The sequence below is a fragment of the Equus asinus genome, chromosome 23 (assembly GCF_041296235.1).
Source record: "Equus asinus isolate D_3611 breed Donkey chromosome 23, EquAss-T2T_v2, whole genome shotgun sequence".
Taxonomy (NCBI): domain Eukaryota; kingdom Metazoa; phylum Chordata; class Mammalia; order Perissodactyla; family Equidae; genus Equus; species Equus asinus.
The window spans coordinates 33,496,791-33,519,519 of NC_091812.1; the positions used below are offsets into that span (position 1 = coordinate 33,496,791).

At 38.5% G+C, this 22,729-nt stretch overlaps 1 protein-coding gene across 6 annotated transcripts in view; it reads right to left on the reverse strand.

The window, feature by feature from the left end:
* CFAP95 (cilia and flagella associated protein 95) overlaps positions 1-22,729 on the reverse strand; it is a 104,746-nt gene that overhangs the window by 32,530 nt on the left and 49,487 nt on the right. For 2 of the 6 annotated variants that reach the window (XM_070495941.1, XM_070495940.1), the window contains exon 5: positions 20,957-21,023. The exons of 1 other annotated variant lie outside the window; for it this stretch is intronic. In XM_070495941.1, the coding sequence (XP_070352042.1) occupies positions 20,957-21,023 (67 nt within the window). Of the gene's footprint in view, positions 1-1,506; positions 4,133-11,135; positions 11,210-20,956; positions 21,024-22,729 lie in introns of those variants that run through there. 3 more of the 6 variants (XM_014845992.3, XM_014845991.3, XM_070495944.1) reach the window with 3 other exon arrangements.

A 22,729-nucleotide genomic window follows, 5' to 3' on the forward strand; every position in this document is an offset into this window, starting at 1 on the left:
CTCTGCCCATTTTTTGATTGAGTTTTTTGTCATTGAGTTATATGAGTTCTTTATATATTTTGGATATTAACCCCTCATTGGATATACAGATGATTTACAAATATTTTATCCCAGTTGGTGAGCTGTCTTTTTGTTTTGTTGATTGTTTCCTTTGCCCTGTAGAAACTTTTTAGTTTGATGTAGTACTGTTTACTTTTGCTTTTGTTTCCCTTGCCTGAGGAGATATGATATTAAAAAAGATACTGCTAAGACTGATGTCAAAGAGCACACTGCCTATGTTTTCTTCCAGGAGTTTTATGGTTTCAGGTCTTACATTCAAGTCTTTCATCCATTTTGAGTGAATTTCTGTGTATGATATTAGATAATGGTCTACTTTCATTCTTTTACATGTGGTTGTCCAGTTTTCCCAATATCTTTTATTGAAGAGACATTGTATGTTCTTGGCCCCTTTGTCAAAGATTAGCTGTCCATACATGTGTGGTTTTATTTCTGGGCTTTCAATTCTGTTCCATTGATCTGTGTGTCTCTTTTCATACCAGTACCATACTGTTTTGATTACTATAGCTTTGTGGTATGTTTTGAAATCAGCAAGTGTGATACCTCAAGCTTTGTTCTTTTTTCTCAGGATTGCTTTGGTTATTTGGGGTCTTTTGTTGTTTCATATAACTTTTAGGATTCTGTGTTCTATTTCCATGAAAAATGTCATTGGGATTCTGATTGGGATTACATTGAGTCTGTAGATTGCTGTAGGTAATATGGACATTTTAACTATGTTAATTCTTCCAACCCAAGAATAGAGTCTCCTGCTCTATTCTTGAGGTGGCAATGCCAGTCACTTCTGTGGCCTCTCCTAGCCCACCATCTATACTCTTATGTCTCATAGGAAAGATTTTACCATCTTTGCCTAGGGTCTTAGTGAATCTGGAGCACTGGTCTCCAGGAAGTGACTTTCCTTTGTAAATAAACCAGTGAGATGGCTGGGCACTGCTTCTTGTCTTTGTCTGCCAGTTTTACATCCCAGGGGTTGGATCTGTACCCTCACTTCTTGCCTCATTGCAAATGGATTCCTACTATAAACTAGAGGGTCTGAGGTTTCTCTATATTTCTAGAGTGAAATATAGGATGTTAGGATGCAGCCTTTGCCCTTACCATCCTAATCTCAGTCACCAGGAAGCTACCAGTTTTGCCACTTTTCTACCGCCCTTTCCCCTCCACCACACAACTTACTATTTCATATTTGCCGCTCCTCTCCTTAGGAAAAGGGTCACAATGTCTCCATAAATGACTGAACTGTACCAGATGAGAAATGCAGCAAAATGATTATCTTAGCCCTGATCCACAGAGGGCCTCCCACCCTACCCCTGTTGATTGTTGTTGTACCAAAACGAGGCCTGCTGCTGCCAGATCTGTCAATTGGTCAAGAACACAGAAATCCAAATTTTTAAGTAGAATGTCCTAATTTATAAAATTTGGCTTGCTTTTTTTATTTAATGAAACAAACACAGTGCAGACTAAATAAAATTTATTTGTAGGCCAAGTTTAATTCAAGGAGCACCACTGTGATAGATCTACCAGGATCTGCCCAACAATCTCCCATCCTCCCAGCAGCAGTCTGCATGCTGGCATAGTGGGCTTATACCAACGTCTGACATAGCAACACACAAAGACCGAAAAAAAAATACTGAACAAATTTGAAAACAGATACAGATATATCAAATGTTAACTTTATAAACACACAAGAGATAGTGTTATTTTGGTGTCTCAGGTGGAATCCCATGAAGTATACATGTGGACCCATCAGGAGGCAGTGTGGTCACTTCCTAAAGAAGTCATTCTCCAACGACCGAAACTGAGTTCCAGTTTTTCTTGTTTGAAATGGTCTTTGATACTTGTAGGATGAACCATTGAAACAGTTATCTCAAGAAATTGAAATCAATACCAACACACTTAAAAGATATAGGTTTCAGAGTAACATTGTAGAGTTCATTTGAGCCAACATTTACTCATTCACTCATGGATAGCAACTGAATACTTGGAATTCCCTGGCTGTAGTGTTTATTTCAATTCACCATTTTACGTGACTAGTTTAAATACAGTCTCTCTTATTTCATTCTCCTGCTAACCAAACGAAAGCAGATTTCTAAGTTGATCTCTCACAGCAGACCCAGGTCATGTATGCAAAATGTGATGTTAGTCATTGTGACAATATAGAATTCCTATATGAATTTGAACTTTATTTTCCAAGTACTAGGCATTGTTCAAAGGTAATAATATGGCCATTAAGACTATTTCCTTACAAAAAAAAAATCAAATGATGAGTAGCTTCACATCCAGATTCGCATTCTTCAAACAGCTGTCCCCCCTAGATACATTAATGAGCGTTAGGAGGGATTAAACTTGAATTTGTAGCCTGTGGGAGGAAAGGTAACTCCAGGTAGGTATCCACTAGAATAGGCAATATATAAAGAATTAACATTATATATATGTAATATATATATTTATGCATATAAAATATATACGTGTGTGTGTGTCTATACAGAGACATACTTTAAAGCAGCAAGAAATTATAGTAAAACTGCTGGTGAAGGCTTACGTGGCATATCCACATTTTCTTTATTAATTACCATTTCTCCGCTCACAACACTTATAATCTTTCCCATATTTTGCTAATCAAGAGTTGGAGGCTGTGCTAAATTAGCGTTTATCATGAAATGCTATTTGATGAATTTATTTTTTTAAAGAAAAATAATGAGAGTAAATTCAGCCTAGGCTGACCAAATAATTAACCCTGTTCTCAGAAGAAATAAAAGTTCAACTGTACCTCAAAGTCAACTGAATCAAAAGATCAAAAGAATGCACTTTTTATCTAACCCTGGGCAACCTACTTAAACCTCTTTGGGTCTCTCTTTGCTCATCTGTAAAATAGGAGGGTAAGTCAAAATAATTGGTAAGATTTCTTCTAAATCTAACACCAGACGACTGGACTTTCCCATCAAAACCCTAAAGTTTCACTAAGGTTCTGTTTGCATTTCTGCTGTTCCACACACACAAAAAGTATTATCTTGAAAAAGGGCAAACACTACACTGAATAAATAATCACAGTGCAGGTCGCTACCATAGATAAATCAAAGTCCATAAATAGACATTCCCCCCAACACACATACACACACACATGCACACACACACTCACTGTTATTATAGGGCCAGTGTTGCCCAAACCTCAGCCGTTTGAATTTCATGGCAAATCTAAATACCACTTATATTTTTAACACTTAAAATTGGAATTTAAATTAGCTCACTTTTTAAAAATTAGCCACATTCTAAGCAATCATAAGCTTGATTGTGCTAGCTTTACGCATTTTTCCAATAAAAACTAAAATAAATATACAGTCCATAAACATAATGAAATAAAATTCTACCAAGTACCATCTAGAATTGCGTTGTATACCCTGAGTGCTACACATACTAAACTTTGGAAAGTACCAGAGTAGCTTGTGAAAAGAAGGATGTATACATACTGGTCTAGAATGTACGATTTTGTTCTTGTTTTTTTTAACAAATACCATTATTTATTTATTTTTTCTTAAAGATTGGCATCTGAGCTAACATCTGTTGCCAATCTTCTTTGTTTAGTTTTTATTCCTCTTCCCAAGCCCCCCAGTACATAGTCGTATATTGTAGCTGTGAGTGTCTCTGGTTGTGCTATGTGGGATGCCGCCTCAGCATGGCTTGATGAACGGTGCCATGTCCGCGCCCAGGATCTGAACTGGCGAAGCTGAAGCGGAGTGTGCGAACTCAACCACTTGGCCACGGAGCTGGGCCCGAGATTTTGTTTTTAAAGGAACCTATTAAAGTAACATTTCCATTGCATTTATTAGGGTAGAAAACCTTCAAGTGTTACATCCCTTATTCTTTCATTAGTTAGAGAATCTGATTCCATACATTACTTTAAAAAGGGGACAATAGGACCACCAGTCAATGGGAAGAGCTTTTGTTTTACATAAGAATTAGCATAAACCCCACTCTCGTCATGCCAAGTGTGGACACCAAATCTTTTGGAACCATTTAGATCTGTGAACTGAGAACGACATTTTCTGTGGACTATTGAATAATCATCTTGACAAGGATAATCCTATGGGGAGGGGAAAAAAAAGAGAAATAAAATTGAATGGCTGAAATATGTAAAAAGGAGTGATTTACAAAAGTTGATCTTCAATGTGTTAGCATTACCATGATCCAAGTTTAATTTTCAAACAATTTATTAATTTAATCTTTCAAATGTTTAAATGAAAAAAATGGCTATTGCATTTATAAGTACTTCTTATTCTGAAAGAAGAATGTAGTTCATAATTGTTTTATTTATAAAAGTAAAAAGATAAATTATTATACATTTAAAATTTTTCTAAACCATAAATATACAGCATAAAGAACAATTTAAATTTTATGATCATCTACATAAGACCAAAACAAGCTATCATTACATACTTTTTTAAAATTAATGTTATAATTATTCCAAAGAATAATATCTTCAGATATAACATTAGTAATTGCTATCAAGTCATACTTGCCAGTAAAGCTCAAAGATTCATTCCTGTGAGAAATTTACCTCAGTCTGATGTGGTATAATGTTTAAGGTATATATCCTTAGATCACTTCATGAAAGCTTCTATTGTAATACAACGAGACACTATCATTGACCATTTCCCAAAGGAAATATGGACTCTTTCAGGTGACATCAAGGGTAATGGTAGACGAGGAACATAAAGCCCTCAAACTGATTATCTAATTTCTGCTTTAAATTGGTACTAATTTTAAAGCACTAAGACAATATTGAAATTAAATCACCCAAACTATAAAACGATGAAAGAACACCCAAATAGTTCTAATCTTAGGTTGACTTTATTGAAAATAACTGAAAAATTTAACCATATGTTCAATTATAACAATCGTTATAGTGTCTATGTATTTACTGAGTGCCTATTACGGGTTGGGCACGGTAGCTGAGTGTTCATATTTTTTAATCCATAACACGGCTCTGATGTAGGAATTACTACTCCCACTTTACACATAAGAAAAGGTCATTTGCTTAAAATCTCAGGAGAGAATTTAAAGAATGCCGATATTAAGTAACTCAGCCAGGACTGCCAACTAGTTATTTGACTGTAAGATCCACTATCCCTCCAGGACCCTTGTGAAATTCTTAATAATTAAGAGATGAAAAGAAATACAAACAATAAAATCCTAAAGCTACATAATATCCATGTCACTTTTCATGCAGTTTGGGTTTCTGCTTTTTCTTGGTGGGTTCTATTTCTTTGGGGTTTGTGTGTTTGTTTGGTTTTGGTCAGGCAGAGGCCCTTTAAGTGAGATTGAGCATCACTGGCCCAAACTGCCCCCAGAGGGAGGCAGGATCTGCTCATTCCCACCCCAGCCCTCGTGAAACTGAAGAGAGCTTCAAATGCAAGTTCAACGTGTTCCTTTAGCATCTCCGAGGCGGAGAGGATGATTTATTTTGATAAGACGAGTGACAAGATTAAATGTGATGTTTTAGGAAAAGGATTCTGGCAGCAGAAGGTATTAAAGACTGAAGGTGGTAAGGACTGGGTTCCAGAACTGTGATTAGAATTGGATTTCAACAACTCACATCTCATCAACTGATGGATGGGTAAACAAAATGTCTATCCACACAATGAAACATTATTTGGCAATGAAAGGAATAAAATACGGATAGATTCTATAGCATAGAGGAATCTTGAAAACATTCTGCTGAGTGAAAGAAGCTAAACCAAAAGATCACACGTTGATGATTCCTTATATAAGGTGTCCAAAACAGGCAAGTCTACAGAGACAGAAAGTAACTTTGCGACGGGATGGGGAGGGGGAGGAATAAGGAGTGACCGTTAATGAGTGTGATGGCTAATTTTATGTGTCAACTCTACTGGATTATGGGGGCACCCAGATATTTAGCTAAACCTTATTTCTGAGTTGTGTCTGTGAGAGTATTTCCAATGAAATTAGCATTTGAATTGGTAGATTCATAAAGCAGTTTGCCCTCCCCAAAGTGAGTGGGCATTTCCAATCCATTGAGGGTCTGAATAGAAGAAAAAGGCAGAGGAAGGAAGAATGTAGCTCCTTCCTGCCTGATTGCCTGAGCTGAGATATTAGTCTTATCCTGCTCTTGGTCCTCTGGTTCTCAGGCCTTCAGACTTGGACTGAATGACACCACTGGCCTTCCTGGGTTTCCAGCTTGCAGACAGCAGACTGTGGGACTTCTCAGCCTCCATATTGTGTGAGCCAATTCTTTATAATAAATCTATTTCCGCATATATATATAGTATTGGTTCTATTTTTGTAGAGAAACCTGACTAATACAAAGGGCATGGAGTTTTTTTTTGGAGTGATGAAAATGTTGTGAAATTGATCGTGGTGATGACTGTATGACTCTGGATATACTGAAGATCACTGAATTGTATACTTTAAAAGGGTGAATTTTTATGGCATGTGAATTATATCTCAGTAAAGCTGTTATTTTTAAAAAGTGGCTAAGTAGGGGTGAGTAATCTAAAGTTAGGAAAACTGGTTAAGAGACTGTTGCCTATTACCATACACAAAATTGAATACCTCCCATTTTCAGTTGTATTGGTAAACCAGCTCTCCTGGCAAAAAAAAAAACAACCAAAAGCCAACATAACTTATTTGCAATATTTGCCAATTTCTGTGGTATAAATATTCCCACTATGAGTGACTTCAAGCTACCAAAGCGAAGTCAGTGAACACTGAGTTGGGAAGACGTGAGCATAATCAGCTCGTGCAAACTTTAAGAGGTGACTCCAGCTCACCCTGATTCCACTTCTCCCATTTCCCATTGTGTAGCCACCACACAATTTAGGTAGATTGCCCCTATCCCAGCTCTAGGGGCGAATCTAACTGACCTAAGACAATCAGGATAATCTCACTCTACTCTCAGTGACGGTGATTGGTTCAGTGTTGGGCATGTGGCGTGAGTTTGTCCAAACAGAGTTAAGCCCAAGATTTTTGTTCAATGATTTAGGGGAAAGAAACACTTTTTCCACTATTGGACATAAATGAGGGAGCATCTATCTCAGGTTGCTATTGGCAGCCCTCCTATGACCAGTCTAGCATGAAACCAACATCATAAAAGGCAGATTTGAGAGTCAGTAAGAAGTATGACGACATTGCTGCATCAATCCTTCCTGAAGCCTGACTTTTCAAAAATGTGAGCCAATAAATCACTTTTATTGTCTGACCTGGCTTGAGATGGGTTTTGTACAACCTACTAGAAGCATCCTAAGCAACGTATACCTGAATAATCTGCAATATTGAAACACTGAGGTACTGAGAGTCAGAAGAGAAATGAGTCAAAACCAAGGGAGCAGGGCAAACATAAATAGTAGGAGTAAAGGCAAACAGTAAATTTACGACTAAGCATATAATCAGGAATCAGCAGGATGCAAATATAGAATAGGTGAACAAAGCAGGTTTTCAAAACTAAGAACAAACTATTAGGAACCTGGAGGATATAATCATTATAAGAAAGCAGAGCAAGTACGTTTTTCAAAGTTTAATACAAGAGGCACAAAGTAGAATAGAAGAAAGCAGCTGCACCAGACACCTTACAGGACCTTGATATCGACTGCGGCTCAGACCCAAGGCCAAACTGAGATGGTGGGAGGCTTGGACTAGCAAGTAATTTGGTGTACCACTCAAATGAAGTATACAGGTGGTAATCATTTCAAAATTATTAGTAGTTTTCCCCCTTCACTGTGTGTAGTTACCCATTTGCCTAAGGGGAGATCAAAATTTGTTTCAGAAAAAATGGCAAGCCAACAGTAAAGTGCTATCACCTTCTAACATGCAAAATAGGATTTTTTTTAGCAAGACTCAGATTATAGAGTTCTCCAAATGTCTAGAAAAAATATCCTTTGCCATTAAGGCTTAACTAAGAGTTGGAATGGATATGAAACCGGCTTAACACAAGGTCGACATAAGGGAAGCCATATTGTAAAAAAAGAGACCATGTTGTAACTTTGAATGACCTCTGACTAACTAACCCAGCTGGATGTGCACCCTCCAGGAGATCCACCTGTTCATAGATTTTATGACCCCTGCTAGTGCATATATCTCCCCGCTGCAATAAGACCGATAACTTCATTCTTTTGAGTTCCTTAGGAATGTGATGACCCCCCAAACAGAGAGTCTATGCTGATAGCCATCATCAGTGAAAACTGAAAGATTTAGTGTGGCAACTCCCAGTCTGTAACACCAGAGGGTCAACATTCCTAATCCCCTCCCCTATAACCCACTGGCCTATATAACTGCTTCAAGTTTCTGTGCCCCCCTTAAGATGGTTCTTTTGGACATTAGTCAGCCATCTTCCCTCTTGCTAGCAAGCTATAATAAAACATCTCTTCTCTGCCACCATCTTGCCTCTTGACGATTGCCTTTTGTCTTGCTGAGAGCAGATCATGCCCTTTGTATGGTAACAGGAAGACAGAGAAGAGTCTGTCTGGGGAATTGTAGGAAGGAGAAAATAAGCAAAAAGGAGAAAGTAGGATAGCAGAAAGAGCCCATGTATTTCCCAATTTTCCCATCCTTAGACTTTAATCAGGCAGAGTCCCTTTGACCTGGACAGAGAGCAGTGCACAAGATACATAAGAATAATGGCAGAAAGGAATAGAGAGTCTCCTGGGCCCCACCCCTCATGAGAATTCTTTAAACAGAGCACTTCTCAGGCTGCTCTTTCATTTGCCTGCAGCATAGCCCTACCCAAGCAGGTGGAGAAACAGGGTCAGGCAGCAGGAGGCCTGAGAATCATCAATCCTGAGCCACTTTTGGTATCCTGTGGCAAGACAAGATCCTGGAGCTGGCCCCGTGGCCAACTGGTTAAGTTCACTCACTCTGCTTCGGCAGCCCAGGGTTTCACTGGTTCGGATCCTGGGCGTGACCTGGCACAGCTCATCAAGCCATGGTGAGGCAGTGTCCCACATGCCACAACTAGAAGGACCCACAACTAAAATATACAACTGTGTACTAGGGGACTTTGAAGAAAGAAAAGTAAATAAATAAATAAAATCTTAAAAAAAAAAAAAAAAGACAAGATCCTGAAGTAGCTGCAAATCTACAGAGGGGACTACTAACAGGGGCTGCAGAGCAGAACACTGGAACTTGGACTGAATGGGAGTCACAGAAGGTTTCTGTGGGATCTACAGTATCTATGGGAGTGGAAATGAGGCTGAGTCATTCCAAACATGCCATCTGGGCTCCAACCAAGCCCAGAAAGAGAGAAACAAAAAAAGACTGAAGGTTACAATGTCTACAGACTTTAGCTACTGATGCTGGCAAGGAAAAGGGCAACCAGATGGACTAGGGATACCACCCCGGAGACCAGAACAGGCAGAGAACACCGTACAAAAAACCTCCCTCTTGTCCTCTGGCGTCAGGATGCTAAATCACATCCCTCTCTCCATATACCTGGATGCCATCTTAGGGAGAATTGCAGTTACTACTGCTGTATAACAAGCCAACCCATTGATAGGGGCGTAAAACAATAGCCATTTCCAGATTCTTTGGGTCAGGAACTTGGAAAGGGTACAGCAAAGACAGCATCTCTCTGCTCCATAGTGTCTGGGGTCTCATCTGGGAAGACTTGAAAGCTGGAAGTGACTTATGGGCTGTGGCTGGAAACCTCTCTCATTCTAAATGGTAGTTATTCTGGCTATCTGCTCAGACCTCAGCTGGCATTGTTGACTGGAACAACCGCACAGGTCTTCTCCATATGGTTGCTTGGGCTTCCTCATGCATAGTAACTGGGTTCTAAGAATGAGGATGGCACAAACAGAACCAGGAAGTAGTTGAATTGCTACCCTCAGAAGCCACATAGCATCATTTCCACCATCGCCACAGTTCACCCAGATTCTAGAGGTGGTAACACGGACTCTGCCTCTCAATGGAAAGAGTGTCAAAATCACTCTGTAGGAGCATGTGGGATGGCAGCACATGTTGCTGCCATTTTGAGAAAATAACAATCTCCCACAGGGAGAAAAGTAGTTGTATCGGGGTTCCCAACACCACTTCTAGGTTCGATGATTTGCTAGGAGGACTCACAGGACCCAACATATACTCGTATTTGAGGCTATGATTTAGTCAAGCAAATGGCTACAAAGCGAGATCAGCAAAGGGAAAGGGCACATGGGCTGAAGTCCAGAGGAAACCAAGTGCAAACTTCCAAGAGTCTTCTCCCAGTGAGTCACACAGGATGCACTTAATCCCCCAGCAACGAGTTGTAAAATGCTGGGGAAGCTCTCTAAAGACTCAGTAGCCAAGGTTTTCTTGGGGGCTGGTCATGTAGGCAGTCTCTGCTTCGCACATACCAAAATTCCAGACTCCCAGAAGAAAAGCAGGTGTTCAGCATAAACCACGTTGTTTGCACAGTTTAGGCACAGAGAACCATTCTTATTAAGGAATTTTTATCCCGAAAGCCAAGTTTCTAGATGCCAACTAGGGCCAACCTTGCAAGCAGGCTTTTTAACGATTAGCAGTCTCAGTTCTGCTATGTTAGCTCTTTTCTGCAAATGGGATGGGAGAAGATCTCTGAGAATGTGAATTTTTTTTAAAGGAAATTAAACACTGCCTATAGGAACTATTTAAATTATGGAATCAGACTAAGCTTTAAATGGATTGAAGAGTTAGTGTCTTCCCGCTGGTGGCAGGTTCGGGAAGAAGGTCAGTTATTAGTTAGACACATTTCCTCTGCATATGTGAGGTGCAGTCAGTTGCTATATTTTCAACACCCTAACGTAATATTTAAATGTTTGTTCAACATCTATTTAGTGGGGGTGGGAAGAAGCGTTTAGAAATTGTGTATAGAAACAGATTCATGAATTACCACATGCTGCTGTTGGCTGGCCCACTATTCTGTGCTACACAGATCCTGAGTTCTGACAAGTTCCCTTAACATAGGACAGCCACTGAAGGCTTCTTCTGAGCCCTTCAGGGAGATGAGGGCAACTGGAAGGATATATCTGAGGTGTGGAACGAGTGGGCATCAGCACACAATGGCTTATGTAGAGCCGGACTGGAAGAGACATGTCACAGGAAGAACTTCAAGGACTTACCTGGCTAACTGGGGCTAAAGAACCAAGATGATCCACGGCTTCAAACCTGGATGGCTGGGAGAGTTATAACACCACTAAAAAGAATAAGAAAGACATGGAGATGGGGAAGGACTTGTTTTAGGAAGGAAATGATGAGTCCATTTTAGATACTTTTAATCTTAGATGACAGTATAAAATCTTTATTTGGAAGGTGGTGCTGTGGGACAGATGGCTGGGACAGAGGTCAATGCCCTATGCACAGTAGTGACCATCGGCTGGGGAAAATATCTATAAAGAACATTATTGAGATCATGGATGATATTTGCATATGGACTGTGGATTACATAATTATACTGTACCAATTTTCCTAAGGTTAAAAACTTTACCATAGCTAAGTGTCCTTGTGCTTAGGAAATACACATTGAACTATTTACTGGTAAAGGGCACAATGTCTCCGGCCAACTCTCAAATGGTAAACAACTGGTAGCTCCTTGTGCTACTCTTGGAACTTTCCCACAAGTTTGAAATTACATAAAATAAGTTACCCCAAAAAAGTGATGGTTGGGGAGCCATGGAGTGGATGAATTCTCTGAGATTGTATAAAATAAGAAGAACATTGTTCTGGGATCCAAATCTTATTAGAGACACCCATGGTTGGGTCCATAAAGAAGCCAGGAAGGACAGAGAAGAAGAGAGTGTTGCAACGTCATAGATTCTGAAGGGAGAGGGAGGTGGAAGAATGCAGTTGTAGCCAACAATTTCTCACTTTCAAAGAAGCATCTGGAGCACAAGATCTGACAAAATACAACCAACGGTAAGAATCAATCCCATCATCTTTGAGTGTGCTTTTTCAGGGTAGTGTTGAGAAAGCAGAATGAAACATCCTGATAAAAGATGGAAAAGAAAGAGTGTGAGAGAAAGGAACACTGAGGGCAGACGGGCCCTGTGGAAACAGGCAACACTAGAGATGGAGCAAGAGAATCACCACGTGGAAAACCTGCTTTAAGGTTAAGAAAACTTCTTCCTTCCTTTTCTTCTCTTTCTCTTCCTTCTTCTTTTTAACAGATCATGGAAAGACAGGTTAGTATGTTACAGGAGGGTCCTCTTGATGAGTGGGTCCCCCAGTTGACCTTCCCTCATTATGAAGGACAAACAATATGGTTTTATCTCTTATGTCAGTAAGATGTATCACTGTATCTTTAAGTGATGGGTATCTTACTCTTAGATCCCCATCCGCTCCCCACCCCACCCCCTTTGCCCCCTGGGTGCTATATTCTTACTCTAAGCACCGTTATCTCCCAAAGCCTTTTCCAGAATAAAATGACATTGATGTTCTTAGGCAACCTTATACCCAGTCCTCACGTACTTTTTCCCAATCTTCCAAGGTACTGTTCCATGGTTACACTTACTCTTATTTGATTTCATCCTTTTTCTTTAGGACAGTTTATTTTTGATAGCTTTATTTTTCAAGGTTATTTTCAGTTTTAGGCCTGCCTTATGGAACATCAGTAACTCTGCCTAATTTAATATTATAAGATAATTTGAAAGCATAGCCTCAACTCCTTCATCCAGATCATCCATAAAAATGCATAAGGGGCAATGTTTCCTGGCCAAATCAGTCACTGCAAACTAACCTTGTGACCACCATTAGAGAAAGCTATTAGCCACCTGGCATTCATACAGCAAAGACTGTTCTTCCCTAGCATGCCTGTAAGTGTGCTCATTTGGGGTACTGCATTTACTCTTAAACAGGTATTTGAGGTGACAGGCTTATTTATGTGAATGTCACATTGGATGGAATGAAAGTAGATATAAAAGTAGAGAGCTGTGGTATTTTGTTTCATTATTTTCATTACATATCATATATAAAATTCTTTAGCACTTATATGCACTTGACTGAAGACCTGCCTTCCCCTAATAAGGCTGTGTTCTAAGCACACATGCACAGTGATGTGGGAGGAAAAGAACAATTCCTCTACAGCCAAATCTACTTCATGAACCCTGGGGATCACAGGACATAGGCATCTCAGACAGATCCCTTCATTCATTTCCTTCACTACTTTTAAAATGATTTCATTTCTACTGGATATTTTTTCTCCCAATGACTGCATCACAGACATAGAGTAATTGGCAATGTAGCTATAACAAACACGTAACTAGTTGGATATATTTTTGTTACATCTTCAAGAAACATTTACTACCCCTTTTTATTTAATAAAATTTACAAAGGAAAGCATTTGTAACAAATACAGGTAATTTAACTAAAAGAAAATAGTCATGGTAAGTGCAAGGAAGTTTGGGCTATTGATATAAAACTAAATATTTGTATCATTAGTGAATCCGGTCATCATGAAGAAAAATATGGAGCTCTATATGAACAATCACTTCATCAAAAAAGCTGACTTTTAAAGATTAACATCATATAAACTTAGGAATGGCCAGCATCAAAAGCTAAGCCATCCACTATTAAGCCTTATGCACAAATTTTGATTGGTCGTATCATTTTAATCATATGAAACATAAATATCATTTTTCTTACTCCTCAGTCTACATTACGTGAGGATACCTGTTTTTATATTTATAATGGTGTAGTTAGGTATAAATCTGAGGCCCAGGGTTCTCTATTTTTAAATTTTTTGTTTTTTCTTCTTTACAAAGTCAAATATGTTCACTGTAGAAACTAACGATAATCAAAAAGAAGAAAATAAAATCTCCCACAATCTCAAGTTCCTGAAGTAGAACTGAGCTTTTATGACTTGACATAGAAACAAAACAGAGATCATGGACAATTAACCTCAAAGGTAAAGGTATAGTTTCAGAGGAAACTGGTGTCTTTCCACTAAAAGGACACAACACTAAAACATACTTAAGAATCTGAGTTCCTGAGAATTCAGTCCCACAGTTTGTCAACTGTTGGTGACATATGAGATAAGCAGGAGTTAAAATATTTATCTCCTAGTTTTCAAGTAGATTTGAATTGAATATCTGCCAAGGTCCTTAATCAAAAAGATTACTTAGTCATGAACAACTATTAGGATGGGACAGGATCAATGCAAGAGAATCAAATCAAATAGTAGAATTTGAGAGCCAAAGAGTTAATAAAGTTATTCTGTCTTTATCAGTCAGCATCCCCCAAAGAAAAAGAACCAACAGGAGATAAATATATATGATAGATAGGAAGGATAGCTATCATCTATCATATCTATCCCTATTTGTTCTATTTCTGTATATATCTCTCTCCAAATATAAAGATGTGTATATACATAGAGAGAGAGAAGGAGAGAGATCTTTCCTTCCTTCTGTCCTTCTACTCACCCATCAGCAACTATATAGTCCCCCCAAAAAGACAAATCCTATTGTATCCCAATCAGCTAGGGAAGCTGTGGAAGCCTATGGAGCTATAGGAGCAACTGCCAGGAGATCCTAAGATTGAAACTGGGCCTAGAAAACGTGGTCCCTTAGTGCTGGCAGAATGCCATGAGACTCAGAACAAGAAGTGTCTGCCTGTAAGCTATAAAATCACGCCTACATCTATACATGCAAGGTCAGCACACATATGCATGACACACACTGAGATCTTTCAGGTATGGTTTTAGGTTCAGGAAGGCCACCTTCTGCTTCTGAACACAAGTAAGAGAGGGCTGTTTCCATGGTTAACTAATGCTGGTTAGCAGCATTTTGGAACACCTTGACATTGATCAAAAAATACTGGGTACAATCACATGACCCCTTCCCTCTTCTCCAATTCCACCCCCAACAACTACCTCATTTGCAGAAGAATCTAAAACTCTCTCTCATTTCATTTCAGTCAATAGTACATAATAAACTAAACAAACATTTATCAAATGGCCATTATTCTTTTGTTAGTAGATATTGAGTCAGAACATTAAAAGGACAAAAAGGAGAAAATTAAATAGTAGATATAATAAGATGCAGTACAAAGACAAGTAGCACAAAAATAAAAGTCATAAAGACACATCACGGAGTCTGGAACGTTACCTAGTTAAATTTCAGCCTTAATTTTCTGGAAAAAAGTTTGGCAAAACCACACTTTATTCTAGACTACAAGGTTTATACACGATAATTTCATGTGGCCAGATTTACATTGCACAACTTTTCATGCTAGTATATTTTCAAAAGAGAACCCCCCCCACACACAAAAAGAACAAAAGAAAAATAAAAGGACTGTCTGTGTTGGAATGGAATTATGGAAGATCAGGTGGACACAGAATGGAGCAAAGATACAAGGAAAGGGACTTAAAAAGAAGTGGGGATGAAAGCTAATGTAGTTCAGACACGTGATGGTTCCTACAAAGCCCTCAGTCTGTTCTCGATTCACTTTCTGTCCCAGCTCTTAGTGCTTTTCAGCAAGCCATTCTTTCCCTTATTTTCTTTTCAAGGTCCCTGGTAGGCATCCCATCCTAGGAAGCAGAAAACTAAAGGCAATTCCAGCCTTTGGGAAGTGTCTTTAATGTGAATGAGCCTAACTGAACAACAAAGGCTTTCTAATGATGTTATCCACCTCTGACTCCTAGCCAAGGTGCATTGTGGTCTGGGATGACTGATATTTATCAATCAGTACGCACCATCCAGTCAGACTGCACAACTCTTGGAGGCCTCTGGTCAAGCAGGTATTAAAGTTCCAGAGGCCCAGGCTGGGCCCACTCAGCCATGAGGCACAGGTGGCTAGGGCTCACAGGACTTTTAGGAGGCCACAAAAATGTTTTCATTTTTCTTAAAATCAGAATTTTCAAAATGAATATAACAACAATTTGAACATACTCAGTGCCACTAAATTGCACACTAAAAAAGGGCTAAAATATTACATATATTTTACCACAATAAAAAAAATGCAGATGCCATTTTGAAAAACTAACTCTATTAAATGATAGAGGCTCATAGCTAAGCCAGGAAATGATGTGGTAATTTAATATCCATAAACATCTCAGGACAGAAACCAACGGTAGCTATTACACTGAAAATTTTGCTTAAAATAGGGTATATAAGTCCAAAGTACTTCCAAGAAAAAAGTGATTATTATATGCTTTAGTTTTGTGTAATAACATTCATTAGTATATCTGTAATAATTTCAAGAGGGTTAACAATAAGATGCTCATATAACATGGCCTAAAATACAATAACAGAGTCAAAAATAGGCAAGGAGACAGTGTAAAAGAAGGGAAAAAAGGTGGGTAATCTTTACAAAATGCCAATTAGAAATATAACCTAAGAAGTATATTTCTTTAATAAGCCTTTAAATCCCCTCCAAAAAGAATATAATCCAACTTGGATTGTATTTGTCTTTATACTAAAGCAGTTGCAAAATATACTGTTTAATTAATTTATTTTTTTAATGGAAGAAGGAGCCAAAGAAGGCAAAAGTGCTTAGGCCCCAGGAAAGCCATAAAGCAGCCCTGGGTCCCAGGAGTCCAGAGGAGGGGCTGGGGCTACTCAGGTGGCAAGATTCTGAGGGACTTAAGGCCACAGCGAATTTCCAATGAGCACAGAAATATCACTATTTTAACAATGCTATATCCAGACCAGTGCAAGGAGCCCCAGCAGTAGGACAGACCAATCTTGCTGTTGTTGGGAATAATGCTGAGCAGACACAGCCCCTTTTCTTACCTACTCTGCAACACTGCATGGACCCCTTGTGGTCAATTTGGAATGCATGTCAACTTTAAGATGTAATTCTCTCTTAAAAACTTCCTGGGCTTTCCAGGCCTGAATGAACTAGGATATGCAACACTTTTTGGTTTAAAGCTACTCATATGCCTGGAAAGATAATTCAATAGGCAGCTCTATTTCGGAAAACAAAATGGTACTTCACACTGGATAAGAACCAAACAGATGTACCCCAATGGCAACTGCACAGCTGGGAGGAGCCGTTAACCTCCAAAGTGCTCCCACTGAGGGACTGGTGATTTGACTCAGTCTTTAGCCCCACCCTTCTTTCCTGCTGTCTTGTAGGTTGATTTCTAACACCCATATTTAGAATCTAGCCAACACTCTGTCTTACTATTTTTTTACCTTCTCAAATCAATGGCCTTGATTCCATTATAGAAACACTCCCAGGGCCACCTCCTGGGCTCTGTCATTCCCCAGAATTGTTCTACATCTGAAATTCCAATAAGTTCCAGTATATCCCTTTTGCTCATTCCTCCAATTCTTCTAGTTGTCTCACTCCTTCACTACTGCCATGCTTGCTTTTCTTTTATCTCAACATTTTCATTCCTTTGACCATTCAACTTCCTGAGTTTGCTAGTCCCCGCCTGAACTAATTCTTTTCCTTACTCATCCTGAGTGTGCTGAGTCGGCTCTCTACCATTATTCTCAGCTCACTTAGCCCCTGTTGTAAAGGCTCAGATACCTACAAACAGCCAGTCTTGGACCAATCCTCTAATGTATCTTCACTGCAACTTTTCCTCTATTTTGGTTCTTTGGGAGAAGGATGGCAAAGCTTTTAAGAGAAGGTATTTTTCATTGAAATTGGGATGAGCCATAATAAGTACCAAGCTTAAGAGGTGGAGTTATGAAGAAGTAGCTTGCAATTCGCTTCCATTTCTCTCCTTGGAAATGATTTCATAGTTTCCTAATACTCTGTATTTCCTTACTGATGTCTAGAGCTATGGGGTGTTATCTCGAGTTCCCTTTAGACTTCCTATAACGCTGTCCCACTTTATGCAAATATGAATTAAGCAAATGTAAGAGACCATAATATAAAAATTAATAAGGTCTCAATTCATGCACAAAATCTGAAATAATATGAATCCACATATTTTAAGATTTCTTCAGAAATTGCATAGTTGCAAAGGCTGTGGCCTCAGTGAATGAATGGTGAACTGTGTTTATGCTAAGGCCACATGGTGAAGTCTCCAGCAAGTAAAAATTATTCTCCCTCCTTAGCATTTTATGAATAATACACTTATTTATGTGCTTGGTAAAATCTACGTTGGAATTCAGTCACTATTCTATGGTTATTTAACCATCTGCTGTCATGATCATTTAAAATATTTTTTGTATCCTATGACAATGTAATGCAAGCATTCATTAAATGGGGGTGCTAGAAGCAGTGCTAAAAGCATGCCTCAAAATCAATCACATTGGCATAGAACTTAGAAGTGAATGAACGAAACTCTAAATAAAGCCAAACAACTGCCACGGCATGCTGTGCTACTAATGTGGGAACAAGCCACATGAGAAATGGTAGAACTAATGCTGAAAAAATTAAAATCACAAATATAGAGCACGATAGCTAAGATTTATACACCCTGAGAATACATCCCACATTCTTTATGTTTACGCCTATGGGGAAATCAGTCCTTTGAATTTTGTGAATTTTTAATTATGTCTTGCAACGTCCTTTTGTTTAGAGATAGAGCTAAATCCCGTGTATATAAGGAAATGAGCCTGAATTGTATTTTTAAACAATATATTTGTTTCCTTGTGGTTTTGCTGACTATAAACCATCATACATGCTGCATTCGAAAAGTCTAAAAAGTGTAAAGATGAAGCAAATCACCTAGAATTCCACTATTCAATAGCGAACTTTATTAGCATTTTGACAGTTCCTTCAGTATATTTTTACATAGTTTAAGTATACATGCAATTTTGTATCTTAAAGTTTCTTTTAACTTTAAATGAAATTTTCCCAAGATACTAAGAAATATCTATGGACATTATAAAGGCTGTAAAGTATCTCATCACATGATTATAATGTATTTAATTAGTACTGCTCCCAATACTAAAACGTTAGGTACCTTCCAAGTTTTGCCATTGTAAATAATTCAGTGATGAGTATCTCTGGATATAAATTTTATCCCTAGTTTGAATTATTTTTCTTTGGGGAAATTTCTTAAAACAAGAATGATGAGATCAAATAGTATCTTGATACCTATTGCCAAATTCCTTTCCAGAAAGATTAAAACAATTTACAATCTCCCTGGCAACAGATAAAAGTGCCCATCTCACCCCATCTTCACTCCACTGAGTATTATTATTTTAAAAAATATTGCCAATTTTATTAGCAAAATAAATCATTGTTTTAATTCACATCTTTTATTATTTGTAAATTGGGATTTTTACCTACATTTATTAGCTAGTTAATTATATTTCTTACTTTGTAAACTGTCTATATATGTCCTTTGCTCATTTCCCTAGGGTCTTAACATTTTTCCTGCCAATATATATGAGTTCTTTTTGTATATTATCCATAATATACACAATTAACACACAAGGCATATTAACCATAAGCTATCATATTTGCTTTTTTAATGGCTTGAACACTATTTTTTAATAAAATAAATAAATAAGAATATAAGATAAAATGAAGGTGGTATCATGGGTCCTTTACTTCCCTAAATTGGTATGTCACCATTTCGAAAAACTTTCGATTATTCTCAAGCTGTGCTACTGTTTCAAAAAACTTTTGATTATTCTCAATCTGTTTATTCTTTCAAATAAGTCTTAGAATCTTAGAGTTCTTATAGAAAACAAAATCCATTGGGATTTTTATTATAACCATATTAAATTTATAAATTTAACTTACAATTAATTTAGTTTTCCAGTCCCCTAAAATGGTAGTTATTCCCCTGTATTTGAGATTTCTGTCTCTGTTACCTTTGGGTTCATATTAAAAAAAGAAAAGAAAGAAACAATGGCTTCAAACAACAATTTATCATTATCTTCTTCTTGGACTCTCTCATGAGTTGCAATCAGATGGCAGAGAGAGCTGCAGCCCAGGCTCACCTGGGCTAGATGCCCAAGATGGCTTCTTCAATCATAAGTCAAGCTCATCAGTGTTCCTTCTCCTGGCCTCTCTCCAGCAGAGCCACCTCGATTTCTTACATGGTATCTCAGGCCTCCAAGTTGGAAGCAGTCTTAAAGCTAGCCTAGATCTAGCATAGGGTCACTTTTTCCACGTTCTATTGATCAAATCAGTCACCTGACAGCCAAGATTCGAAAGGTGGAGTAATATTCACCTCTTGCTGGGGAAGTGGCCTGTGCAAACAGCAAAGTCTGCCATCTTTGGAGACAAACTACCACACCTTCTTTTGTGTTTGATCTAGAATTTTCCTCATAAAAGTATTTTAAATTTGTGTTGCTATCATAGCACAAATCTGTATGTTTTTTCTTTTATAGTTTACTAAGCAGTTAGCGCTGACATGAAGGAGAGATAGGGTATTTGACATACTTATTTCGTATTCAATCACCTTACTAAATGGTCTTATTTACTCTAATTACTTCTTAGTTTAGTATCTTGGTTATCCTAAGAAGATAATCATACTATGTGAAAATCAAGATGACTTTTTCCTCCCCTTTTGCAACAGTTAAATCTCTTATCTATTGTACTAGTTAAGACTTCCAGAACAAGACTAATAGGAAGCAGCCTTGTCTTGTTTCTGTTATATAATTTTTAAAGTACAAGTATGTTGAAGTTATAAACTAGACATATTTTATCAACATACACATTTCCCAGGGCTAAATTAAGCCACTTTTATGTCTCAATGCAATACAAATGAGTAGAAAGGCAGGTTTTTATTCCAGATAAACTGAATTCAGGAAGGGGACAATAAAACAAGATAGGAAGAAAGTAACTAATATATTTTGGACACTGCAATATTTTCTCCCTGTAATCTATAAACTTCCAAAAATAAATCATAACCATAAAAGATTCCATTGACTCCCACAAATAGCTAATATCTCTAAATAATATAAAACATCACAAATCTCAGCAATTTGTCCTTTCTTCCCAAGCTTGACTATTTACCTTAGATGGAAAGAATCATTTTAAGTATATAAATAAGTATTAGAATATGGCTTTTCAGCCCTCTTATACTCACAAGTGGAGTCGTAGCCTGATAATCATATGGTGGAGCATATTCTTCAGCGTATGTTGTCAATGTACACCTAAGAGGGATAAGTCAGTATTTGAGAAAAGAATGACTCCAAAAAGAAAGACCTTTTAAATTTTTAGTGGTATAACTTTACATGACATAAATACCATTTCATGTAAAGGAAGATTGGCCCTAATAAAACTTTTAAAACCCACAGTGCTCCAACACCTTATTTACAGTGCTACCTCCCAGCAGCGGGGTGCTCTTCCTTCAATCACTTTCAATTCAGCACCACCTGCTACTCTCCTGTACTAATGATGCTCTATCAATCCCAAGTCCCTCAACCCAGGGGCAGCCCAGACTTTTGGGATTCTCTTTACCACCCACTTTCTGCCTCTCAAACATTTTTGATGCTATGCCCCATGATCTCTGCTAGATGACAACTGAAGAGATAATAGAAGACAACCCGGTGGACTGAGATCACATGGCTTCCCCAACCTCCACCCCATTAAACACACAGAAATCCTGCATGAACTACATCCGCCCCGCCCCCAGCTCTACAGGCACAGCCAAACTCAAAGGGAAACCCTGAGGTGCTAGAAATGCAGAGGATACTCGTTAGAATGAGTGATGTTCCATTAGAATGTCCCATTAGATGTCCCTCATTAGAATGACACAGAGTGATTAAACTGATGTCCCAAAGCTGAGGCTGGACTTTGAACTGCACAACAAGGGTAGGAGACACAGTCTTGGGTTCACAGGAGGCAAAGAGCTGAACTCCTGCTTACAGCCAGGAGTCTGTAAAGGGTGCACTTCCACGTAAAAGAGACCAAAGAAGCTCCAGCCATCAGTCTAGGGAAACTAGCAAGAAAGTTTCTCTCTTTTTGGAACTCAGGGTGGGGGAAAATATTATTCTCCTATGAGAAGTTAAAGCCCTACTTCTGTTCCTGGCCAGATTATGGGACTAGATGGTCAAAGAAACTCCTCTGAGAACTGCACACCTAAAAATGTTGGGTACAAGGAAATTTAAACATTTTAATGTATGGCTGAGGTGGTGGGGAAGTAAGAGAACTCAACAAGTAAAAAAATTCCAAGACAAGAAGAAAGTCCAACCCAGAATTGTTATTGGGTACAGGTGCTTATATTTTTCTGGTGGTAACCAATTCCTATCAGGCTTTCAAGGTGTGGTTCCAGAGTAGCAGCCTTAGCATTACCTGGGAACTTCTTAGAAATGCAAATACTTGGGTCCTACCTCACATCTATTGAATTAGAAACTCTGTGGGTAGGGCTCAGCCATCTGATGTGTGTTTTTTTTTTTGAGAAAGATTAGCCCTGAGCTAACATCTGCTGCCAATCCTCCACTTTTTGCTGAGGAAGACTGGCCCTGAGCTAATAACCATGCCCATCTTTCTCCGCTTTATACATGGGACACCTGTCACAGCATGGCTTGACGAGCAGTACATAGGTCTGCACCTGGAATCTGAACCAGCGAACCCCAGGCCACCAAAGTAGAACGTGCAAACTTACCCACTGTGCCATGGGGTTGGCCCCAGCAATTTGAGTTTTAACAAGCCCTCTAGGTGATCCTGATGAATACTAAAGTTTGAGTGTTGGCAATTAAAAGAACAAAAATTAGAAGTGTAACTTTCAAACCAGCAAAGGGGATTTTTTTTTTTCTTTTTTGAGGAAGATTAGACCTGAGCTAACATCTGCTGCCAATCCTCCTCTTTTTCCCAAGGAAGACAGGCCCTGAGCTCACACCGAGGCCCATCTTCCTCT